The 11483-nt window shown below is 37.2% G+C and overlaps 1 protein-coding gene across 1 annotated transcript in view; it reads left to right on the plus strand.

Moving 5' to 3' along the window:
• Positions 1-11483, plus strand: part of JARID2 (jumonji, AT rich interactive domain 2) — a 322891-nt gene that overhangs the window by 195470 nt on the left and 115938 nt on the right. Inside the window, exon 3 of the mRNA XM_006891618.1 lies at positions 2958-3099. Coding sequence (XP_006891680.1) covers positions 2958-3099 — 142 coding nt within the window. The remainder of the gene's footprint in view (positions 1-2957; positions 3100-11483) is intronic.

Raw genomic sequence — 11483 nt, forward strand, 5'->3', positions numbered from 1 at the left:
AGGATTCTGAGGCTCCGTCTAACATACTTTGGACATGTTGTAAGGAGGGACAGGTCCTTGGAGAGGGACATCATGCTTGGGAGGGTGGAGGGACGGCACAGGAGGGGAAGGCCCTCTATTAGGTGGACTGATTCAGTGACTGGGATAATCAGGATGGGTGTATCAGAGACAGTGGGATTTGCACAGGACAGAACAGAGTTTAGGGCTATTGTACATAGATAGGGTCGCTATGAGTCGCAAGTGACTCGACGGCACATAACAACAACAACAACAACAACAACAACAACAACAACAGTACTTTATCCGGGTTATGTATTATCTTTATGATTGAGTTGATGGGATGTTCTAGCATTCTCCTGTTCCCCGTGATAATATTAGTAAGGGATTGTAATGTAGTACTGATTAATAGACATTTTATTATTTTATTTGAACCGTGTATGTACTATCTCACATTACACACATCGGTTTGTACAGTCTGTATTGTTGTTAAGTACTGTCGAGTCAGAACTGACCCATAGCTGACCCTCTAGCAGGTTTTCAGAGACAGTAAATCTCAGGGAAGGAGATTGGCCATCTTTATCCGGCACAGCAGCTGGTAGATTGAAACCATGTTCCTTACCACTAAGCCAACAGCACTTTCTGTAAACATTTTAGTTGTTAAGTGCTGTCGAGTTGCAGGTGACTCATAGCGACCCTATGAAGGAGAGTCTTCTAAAAGGCTTGGGTGCCTTTCTTCCTTTCTCCAGGTTCATAGGATTTCTGGAGGCAAGCTATTATGGAAGTGGATGCCACTCCTCCTTCCAAGCTTGTTTTAATCGGGGAGCTCCACCCCACTCTCTGTCCGCATTGCATAACCAACCCTTAACGCATTTGACACATCCATGTTACAGTGTTCAGCCTCACAGGAACCACAAGTGACCCCTGTACAGCAACTTGTACACCAGGGCTATACGACCTAGAGGAATGTCTGAACAAAAACAATGAAAGACAGGCCCGAGGGCCACGGATTAAAACTCACCCACCTTTGGCTTGATAGCATAGCTTTCTGTCCAGTGGGCCAGCTGATTTCTCTCTCTGTGTTCATATTATTGTTGTTAAGTGCCGTCGAGTCACAGGCGACTGATAGCGACCGTATGAAGGAGAGTCCTTCACACTTGGGTGCCTTTCATCCTCTCTCCAGGTTCATAGGGTTTCCTGAGGCGAGCTATTACGGAAGTGGCATGATGCCTCTCCTCCTTCCAAGCTAAACATTTTAAGTACTACTTTTCTTTTTTTTTAAAAAAAAGTGAGTTGTACTAATTTTCTTATATTTTAGTGTATTAAATGTATTAGAAATTAATAAAAATTGAGATGTTACAATAGACCCATTTAAATGAATTATAATTACATAAAATTTAATGTACGTATTCATACTAGTCCACTAGCTACTTTTAAGGCGCTCAGTAAGCTAATGTAACCAGTGGTTACTGTATTGAACAGCACATTCCTGATCTCTCGGAAATGTTGATCACGTTTACAGACTTGCATACAGTTAGGAAATGGATCAGCATAGTAACCACAACAGTGAGCCTGAGCATGCTGGACGTTATGAAGATGGCAAGGGACAAGGGCAGGTTTCACTATGACTGGTGGTCAGTAGGGCCTGATAATAACAACAAACATACTTCCTTTTGCTTACAAGGTAAAACTCTCATGCTTTTTTTCTTTCTTTGGGAGTTTGTGTATGTTTTATTTCCTCACTCCTATCACGAATTGCAAATCTGTGTTGTCTAAAGCAGTAATTGCATTTGTAAAGATATCCACTATGCTATTAATGACTATAAGATGAATGTAAATATAGATAGGGAGAAGGATACAGAAAAAGGAACAAGGCAAGAGGGCTTTGTTGGAATAAATACTATGTTTGTTGTGAAAATGTTATCAAATACATAGAAGCTCATGTCCAGATAGTACACACTAGACACTTATGTGATGTAAATTATTGTAGATCTTAAATTGTATCCAATGCCTTAGCTACAGTGTAGTCTTACTGAGCCTTCACTCATTTGTGTGGGTTTTCTGTTTGTTGTTGTTGTTGTTGTAGTAGTAGTAGTAGTAATAATAATAATAATAAAAAATCTCTGCTTTTCTGAGCCCCTTCCCTCAAATGTATTTTCATTCTTGTTACAGTAAATAAGTCAGAATCTCCAGGACCCTTTCACCATGAACACTTCATAGGTGTACATACATAGGGTATATTTTTGAAACAATCAAAGGCATATCTTGTGTTTTTTGTTTAAATATGTTGTTGTTGTTGTTGTTATGTGCCGTCGAGTCGTTTGCGATTCATCTGACCCCATGTACAACAGCCCTAAACTGTGCTCCATCCTGTGCCAATCTCATTGTCTCTTGTTTATATTTAATTAATAGATTTTTGTAAAGAAAACTATAAAACAAAGTTCTAAAATAAGGTAGCTACAGAATAATGATGCCTATCCCCCCTTGTTTGACAGTTACTGGTTTCCTTTTTTTTTGGTTGGTTGGTTGGTTTTGCTGTTGCTTTAATTGAGTTATTGGTTTCTTAAGGCAAGTTTAGAAATGTCCTGTCTATAAATGTTTAAAAAATGAGTTTTCAGCACATTTAGTCTAAATATGTATCAGTTCTAGAAAAATGCTTGAAATGCCTTTCCTCTGTTTTAACACTAAATCTTTACAGATATATTTTGCAAATGCACCCTAAAGTATATATTATTATTGTCAGTTTCTGCTTAATTTTCCCCGTTTGTTGACACACTCTCTATTTTAAGCATTTCACGCTAAAGTTCTAAAATAAGAACTTTAGCACCACCCACCCCCATTCAAAAGGGACATGTAGTTTTTAAGTTCTGTGTCTACATTCCTTGTTGTATTCACTAGCCAAGTGCTGGCTGCTTCCTCATGTCATGTTTTAAGTGTTTGTCCCCTTTTCTCACCTACAGGGCTCCTGGGTAATGGCCAATCTAAGGGATTAGGACCAGCGTCAGAACAGTCAGAGAATGAGAAGGATGATGCATCTCAAGTGTCCTCTACTAGCAATGATGTTAGTTCTTCAGATTTTGAAGAAGGGCCGTCAAGGAAAAGGTTAGTACTCGACGTGGGAAATGGATACCTCAAACCATTGGCTAAAAATTCACTTTCAACTATCTGCCACATGGGAATCTGAACCTGACCGCTTGATTTTAGCAAAGGAACGAGATTGTGGATTTTTTTGTGAAGCTTCCTGATAAATAAATTCCATTTATTGTTTCTAATTCGAAGGGAATGAACAAAGAAGAATCCTAGGTACTACATAAAATAATTCCTACTCTAAGAAGTGATCCAAAACTTGCCTTTATTGGTCATTTGAATGGATTCTCTTCAGTAAGAAAACTGAGCAGTATGTCATGCAATAGTCCACTATTTCTAAAAAAAGTTATTTATAAAATTTAATGATAAAATGTGGTATTTCTTTAAAGAAAGGATTTTATCTTCCCCTTATTAATAAAATAAAGACTACGTTGTATGCATTAGTAGTTGTGGAATTGGTTGGTTCTTAAACTAAATTTCCCAGTAGTTTGTATATGCATTTCCCTAGTTACATTTAGTCTAAATATGTATCAGTTCTAGAAAAATGCTTGAAATGCCTTTCCTCTGTTTTAACACTAAATCTTTACAGATATATTTTGACTACATTAGTTTGATAAGTATTTGTGGGTTTATGGTCAGATAATAACAAGTGACATCATATAATGTTCCTTTGAATTGAGCATTATAAACCATTTCTAATACCAGCCTAACTTCTTATCTCCTATGATGTTATGCTTTTTTCTCCTATTATTTGTATTAATTTTTTTTTTGTGACATACTCAGTATTTTCCTAGTAAACTAAGACTGATGATTTTTTCTTAAAAAATATGTCAGGTTGTTTGGGGAAAGGGTCAGAAAATTTTTCCTAGTTTGATTTTTTTTTTTAAAAAATTCATTATGTACAATTTTACTTTTTCTAGAAACTACTTAGATGTGAGCATATAATAAACAATTGTGTATATTAGAAAATTATACTCAAGAAAAAAATAAGATTAGCTGCATATCAACTCATAGCTGATTGGCCTTCAGATATCTGAGGCTGTAAATATTTGATTTGCTTAACAGAACCATATTTTGATTAGAGGTTTGAGATGTGAAGTTCAGCTTCGTTTATTTTCATCTGTCAGGTAATGTCTTTGTTTAAAGAGTCCATGGTGTGTTGAGTGTGTATTAACTCTTCATCTTCATTGTGTTTAATCCTTGGGGCTGTGTCTCAATATGTACCATTAGAGTTGTTATTGGTAAATTTTGATCTGCAAATTGCACTGGGTTTTGTGGGTTACTTTTAAAGACACTTGGGTTAATGTTTTACAGGCATATTAAATATTAGATATTATAGATAAAATCATATACACATAATATATATCTATATAAGATATAGATTACATATCTGTAATATGCCGAAATGAACTTTAGTCCCAACCTACTCTTCCTCTCTCCATTTTAAAGATGAACTTTCAAAGGAGAGAAATTTGAAAGATCAGAAACAAAATAATAGTAAATATATTACCCATCACTTCAAACCTGAGTCTATCCATGCATCTCATATTAAAGTTTCTGCTTGGAAATGACAGTACTCTCCCTTGTTGTGTGGCTGTCCCTCTGGCTGCCATCTGGTTATAGACTCGATGACAATGAGTTTTGAGTTACTACCACATTCCCATTTTATAGACAGAGAAATTGAGGCATAAAGAGGCAATTTAAGATCATGTAGCTATAGGTTCTTGAATGATGGGAGCAGTTTGTCCTTGAGTGTTGGGATAGTAGCACTCAGTATCTATCTCATGGACTACCAGAAGAACAAACAGATAAATCATGAGCCAGTTAGCATGGTGAGTTAGGATGATGATCAGGGGACTTCATTTACTTGGAATTGACCCCTAACACCAACTTCTAGTGCCTCTCTAAGATGACAGTGCTGTTCTTGACACTGGGACTCTGATGTCGTATGCTAGTTTTGTGCTAATCTTCCTGGTAGAGTTTTTGTCACAGAAAATTTACGTAGGAGAATCTGCTTAATTATCAGTGGGACAAAATACCTTGTCTTACTGGTTCCTTATGCATTCATTTTAATGATTCCTAAATTCTTAGTGTGTAGTTATGGTCTCAGTGTAGTAATGAAAATCTAGTTGGGTCGTTTGTGACTTAAAATTGGACAAGTTAAGCTAGATGTTGGACTGATCCATTGTGGCCTTGATTATAGGAGGATGAGGGGAAGCATTGCAGGTTTCAAACAGATTGTGTCAGTAAAACATAATTTTCTTAGCAAGTAAATAATAAATGATAATTTAAAAATTAATACCTTTAGGTAATTAAGCACTAACCTCATTGTACTTCACTGACATTTTATGAAACCTCTTTCCTGAAAAATGATGCATGAGTTGGAGCTTGAATTCCTGGAGCTTTGCAAGCTCCCTGTTCAACTGTAATGGCTGGTTGTTCTCTGTCCTCACAGATAGTCTATCATTTCTAATAAGTTGTCCTCATAGAAGATCTTGAACAATTTTAATCGGTTGTCCCTAGCACAGGTCTTTAACTATGTCCAGATGTCTAACCAACCCCAGAATAACTGCCTAAAATGGTTATTATGCTTTTTAATGCTCTGTGCTTTGTTAACTAGATAACATTCATAGTTAGGCTCTTAAGTTCCTTTGTTGTTGTGTGCCATTGAGTAGGAAACTCATAGGTGACCTTCCAGTAGGTTTTCAGAGGCAATTAATCACACGAGAGGAGATTGCTTATTCTAGAATGGTATATTGTGGGTGGTGGTGATGTACCGTCAAGTCGGAACTGAAGCATAGCTGACTCTCGCCAGGTTACAAAGGCAGTTAATCGCACAAGGGGATATTGCCCATTCTTTCCCCAAGAATTGTATATTTATTATGTGTTGGGATTTTGAGTTACATGATTTTAAGAATATGCAGTATGCACACTCTTGGATAACATAGAATTAAATTTTCATTTGACTTGGTTCTTTGGAAAAATAAAACCCATCAGAGAGACTAGTGCTGACCACGGTTGAGATGGCTGCCAATCTGATTTTCTAACCTGTGAGTGGATTTTTTTTAACAACATGATGCTTATGGCTTGTGTTTTTTTTTGTTTTAAATCTCTTCAGGTAAAGTCTTACTTTTCTGCACTATAGTCTTAAAGCTATGTTTTGTAACCACTTACTTTTTTACAATCATTTTCTATTTGAACTTGGAATCTTTTGTTTTTTCACTTCTAGAAAAAAGAATCCATAGATAAGAATTTTTAAATTTTTCTTTATTTTCCTTTAACATGCGTCTTTATGAAGGTTTTTTACAGAAGGCAGTCCTAACCATCCGAAAGTCATTATTTAAGATGATTTTTTTGTAAAAGGAGGAGTGAACCTCCCTTTAGAAGTCCTGCTTAATCAGTACAGGGACACCCTAAAAGAAAAAGGCAAACAGAACTCTGTCCCAATGTGATCCACAAATTGAGGGCTGAGTTTTTCGTTCTTTGATGATGTCTTGTTTTCTTTTGTTAAAGTTGATTGGGGAATTTAAAAAAACCCAAAATACAAAAAAACCCCCACCCCACATGAACCAAAACCCATTAACACTGTTGTTTTTCTGTGTGGAATGGAAATTGCCTTTTCTTTCTGTGGCGGAAGGAGCCCTGGTGATTTAGTGTATTACATGCTTTACTGCTAACCTGAAGGTCAGTAGTTTGTACCCACCCACTGCTCCATGGGAGAAAGATGGGCATTCTCCTTTTATAAAGATTTACAGTCCCCAAAACATGATGAAGGGGTGCTATGACATGGACTTGGTTACAATGGATCTTTTTTTTTTATTTGCTCTGAGAACATATTGCTTTATTTCCACTCTTTGAGTGAGAATGCTTTTGTAGTTTAAGAAGTCTCTTTTCTTTATATTCTTTTTTTCTTTTTTTTTAATTAAATTTTATTAATTTTATCATTTACAGAGATTTGGGGTTTTCATTCATTGTTGCACTATTTTCTCTACCCTCCTCCCCAGTTTGTTCTTCTTTTTCCCCTCTTGAAAGTCTGTTTTAATTGTCCAATTGCCACAGTGCTTGTCAAAGCCAGTTCTGATTAATCTCCTTTGTCAGTGTGTCCTTTGCCATTCCCTATCACTCCTCCTTGAGAGAGACTTCTCCCTGATTCATAAGGAAAAGGGGATGGGGTATTCTCTTAGTTAACTTCCTGCTGGAAAGAGACGCTGTAGGTTTCAGGGTGAAGATCTTTTCTCACTACTCTAAAGGACCCTTTGGCAATAGGAAACACATAGACTATTAGGGAGATTGATTTTGGAATTTAGATGCACTGTTATCAGTTGTGCTTAGCCGTGCATGTTCATATCCTTGAAGATGTAACATGGAAGTGTTGCAGCCTAGAAGACACAAATATAACAAGTTAAAAGTACATGAGTCAAAAATTGAAAAGCAATAATATTCCAGGTACAGGCTCTAATAGTGGCACCAGTCAAGTTACAGAGGGAAATCAAGTTACAGAGGGAAGGTAGTTCTTACAATAAAAGGCCTATTGACTAGCACAGTGTCTGTTATAAAGGTTAGGAATCACAAGATGTAGAGGTTCAACTATGTCATTTATTGTTCTTAAGTCCTGGAGCACATTCCATCTACCACTGGGTTTTTTACAACTTGGAAGTCCGCATGCAAGGCAGAGGTGAAGTAAGGAACTGCTTATGAGGTTTTCTGTCAATTCCAACAACTTAAGAAATAGTGAGAAGAGTTAGGACCTCAGAAGGCTTTTAGGACCAGATAGTAGGCTCTTGTGTCCAGGAGAAAACGAATATACTTACCAGTAATGTTAATGCTCACCCACAGCTCTTCTGGGAGGATCTAAATCTAAATCATTGAAGCGTCCTCCTTTGTTTCCAGCTGGGAGCTGGGGCCTGTCAGTCCTGTCAGCTACGAGGACCTGATGTGGGCCACCCTTGGCCAAGTGTCCTTCAGAGCCACACTTAAAACAAGTGAGTGGGAGCTTCCTCTCTACTCCCTTGCCTGTCTGTGGTTCTCATCTGTGACACTGTGTACTGAAGTGGCCCAGCTTTCCACAGTGGAAGCAATTCTGACCTCCTTTATTACCTTTGGGTGGCACTGTATATGAGTAAGACTTCCTTTTCCTGACACAGGCCCTAAACTGGCAGTAATAATTGCCCCAATAATTTTGGCCATTCTCTGGTCTTTTCTCTTCCCTCTAGATCCCAGTTGTTAAAAGAAGGAAAAATTTACTTTCTTCTACACTCTTCCACACACACAACCAAAAAAGAAATTGGAAATAATTTATTTGAGGACTGAAATAAAAGCCAAAGGAAGGGAACCGTTAAAAAAAAAAAAGAGGGAAAAATTTAAACAACTGTATAACAAATAATTTTGAACATTATAATCTTTTAAGCTTAAGGCTAGAAATATTAACAGTATGATCATTTCCAATCCAGAAATACATGTTCCAATGCAGTTTCTATTTTCCATAAATGGTTTTGGTAAGAGGAATATTGTAAATGTGGATACATTTCCACTATTCCTCCTCCATGCCATGATACAGTGTTATTAGCATGAGCAGTTATAAATCCATTGCCATCCTTTCTCTAACTTAATTCTTTTTTAAAAAATTTATATTTATTATTAATTTCAGTAAAAATTTACAGAAGCTTGGATTTCCATTCATTCATTGTTGCACATTTGTCCCCTCCTAAGGGTCCCCCCCCAGAACACTACCCTCTTGGAAAAGTAAAAGAAAAATTCTTTCATTGTTTTACAAACCCTCCCCCAGGCCCACTCCACCATGTAGACATCGCTTTAGACTCCTGTCATGACAGAAATACCTAATCACATATCTCTTTTAAACAGTTTTCTCCCTCCTCTGTTTCAGTGCAGTATACATTATTGAACCCATCTTACTCAGTCTCTCCCCAACCCCAAGGTCAGTCCCGTTCTACAACAGTGGCACTATGCAATATTTGTCCTTTTGTGACTGGGATATTTCACTCAGCATGATGTTCTCCAGAGTCAACCATTTTGAATAATATTGCATAAGTTCCTTGTTTTTCAGTGCAGTGTAGTATTCCATTGTGTGAATATACGACAGCTTCTCTATCTATTCGTTTGTTGATTACAATGGATTTTTGGTGCACATAGTTCCTTATGCCTGACACTTTATCCTGGTCAAATTGTCATATTTGTATTTTTATAAACACTTGTGTTTCTTGAGTATTTGTGGAAAACCTGAAGAGTGACTATTATTAGGCTGATGTGGACACATTGTGATACGTGGTGGTAAATGTGTGTGTGTGGGGGAGCTCTGAGTCTATTAGTGAGTGGTAAAGAGTTAAGCTGCCAACCAGAGGACCATGATTTGAATCTACCAGGTGTTCTGTTAGAGAAAGATGAACAGTCTTCTTCTCCCATGTAATTTACTGCCTCTGAAAACCCGCTGGAGAGCCACCAGTGAGTCCGGCTCTGTGACTCAATGGTGTGTGCAGGGAGCTCTGGTGGCCTAGCGGTAAGGAATTGAGCTGCCAGTCCAGAGGTTCACCTTCTTCTAGTCTACCAGCAGTTCATTGGGAGAAAGATGGGCAGTTTCGTCCTGTGCAATTTCCTGCCTCTGAAAACTTGCTGGAGGGTCAGCTATATGTTGGTACACAGCAGCAGCAGTGGTCTGTATGCGGACATAGTGGCTCTCTGCTGAGCTGGCAGACAAATGTTGGGGATAGTATTCAAGTGTAAGCAAATGGAGGATCAAAAATAATGTGGCTTCAAAGACAAAGCAGGCTTCCCTTAATCTATGTGTACTTATACTTAGAAATATATTGAAGTATAACTTACTGGGTTGAAGGAACAAATAGCTAGTAAAATTTTAAAGATATTTATGTGATATTTCTTTGGATTTTTGGGGAAGCCTTATGTGGAACAGAGTGATTAGTAGTATGGAATGGAGCCAGACTCGAGTGTTCGGGTGGGGTGATTTTTTTTGTTTTGTTTTGTTTTTATTCAAGGTTATTTATTGTACTATTTACTGGGTGAGTTTTAATAATATATGTATCTGAGTCTCAATTGCCTCCTGTGTAAAATTGTGTGACAGTAATAATCACTTTAAATGGTGAGTGAGTGAGTATTGTTCAGAGCTCTTATCTACTTTGTGAGCACTTTCATGTATATTAGCTGTTAACAGCTATCATCTGAATATATGTGAATAAGCACATTGCTCTGCAACTTCCCGCACATGTTGTAGTGGGATTTTGATTAACAAAAGTTGTGATTTCTATCTTTTCTCCATAGTGCCCTATCTGTAGGCAGATGGAAAAGTGTGAGCCTGCATTTTACTTTGAAATTATTGAGTCACAGGAAGGATCTTTGTGTTGTGACTTCCCTCCACAGAAGTTGGTGTGACCAAGTATTTGCATCAACAAAGCAGGGCACATTGGGGTGAGGTTGTGGTTTGAGAAGACGGGGTTGGTGAACAGATTCCACCTAGCTGCCAACATATTAGTCATTACTTCACCTTTAGAAGTGACCTCTGTTTCTCTCATACTTGATTCTCAACTTTTAATATTGAGTTTCTACAACATCGAGTTTTGTTCCATTGTCCATATCATTGTTGACACAGTGGCACACCTAGCAATAGCATTTTTAAAAATTCTTCACTTTTGAAGCTTAGTCCTTAGGACATTGCATTGCTAACCCAAACATTGTATCTTCCCACTAATGGCTCCAAGGGAGAAAGATGGGAAATCTCTCATGAAATCGAAAACCTCTGAAAACCTGTTAGAAGGTAAGCTCTGCCCCCATGGCAATGAGTTTTGAGTTTGTGTATGCTAACACTCTTTATAAAACAAACTCCAAACATTTTTACAGAAAAACCAAAGAAGTACAGACTACTTCTGCAGGGGTATACACAGTTTTCTTTTTCCTGAACAAAGAACTTCTGTATTTATTAGGTCTTTGATATACTGTAAGGCTTAACTGAGTTTCAAAGTCTGTTAGTCCTATTGAAGTTTTTTTTTTAATAAGAAATTTTATTTTAGGCTTGGATGAAGTGTCTTAATGAAGTTTAGCCTTTGGATATAAGTAGATGTTGAAAGCATTCAAACCCTCCCGCCCCAGGCTTTTTAAAAAAAATACAGTATTTATTTCACCCATGTTATGTTAGTATTGTAGTTTTCTTTTATCATTTCTGTTCTGAGTTATTTTGCTGGTATAAAATATTTTCTTATTTTCAGAATAGAAAGAAAATAGCTCGAGCTTCAAAGACTTAGAAGCATATACTGCTAGAAATTAGGTTGATAGCAGAAAATCATTAACTGCTAACATTGTTACTTTTATTTAGATATTTATTCTTCTCCCTTTAATAAAATTATCACTAGTGTTTTATATTCTAAATAGTATTG

Source organism: Elephantulus edwardii, unplaced genomic scaffold (genome assembly GCF_000299155.1).
Source record: "Elephantulus edwardii isolate Elephantulus edwardi_28Jun2011 unplaced genomic scaffold, EleEdw1.0 scaffold00101, whole genome shotgun sequence".
Taxonomy (NCBI): Eukaryota; Metazoa; Chordata; class Mammalia; order Macroscelidea; family Macroscelididae; genus Elephantulus; species Elephantulus edwardii.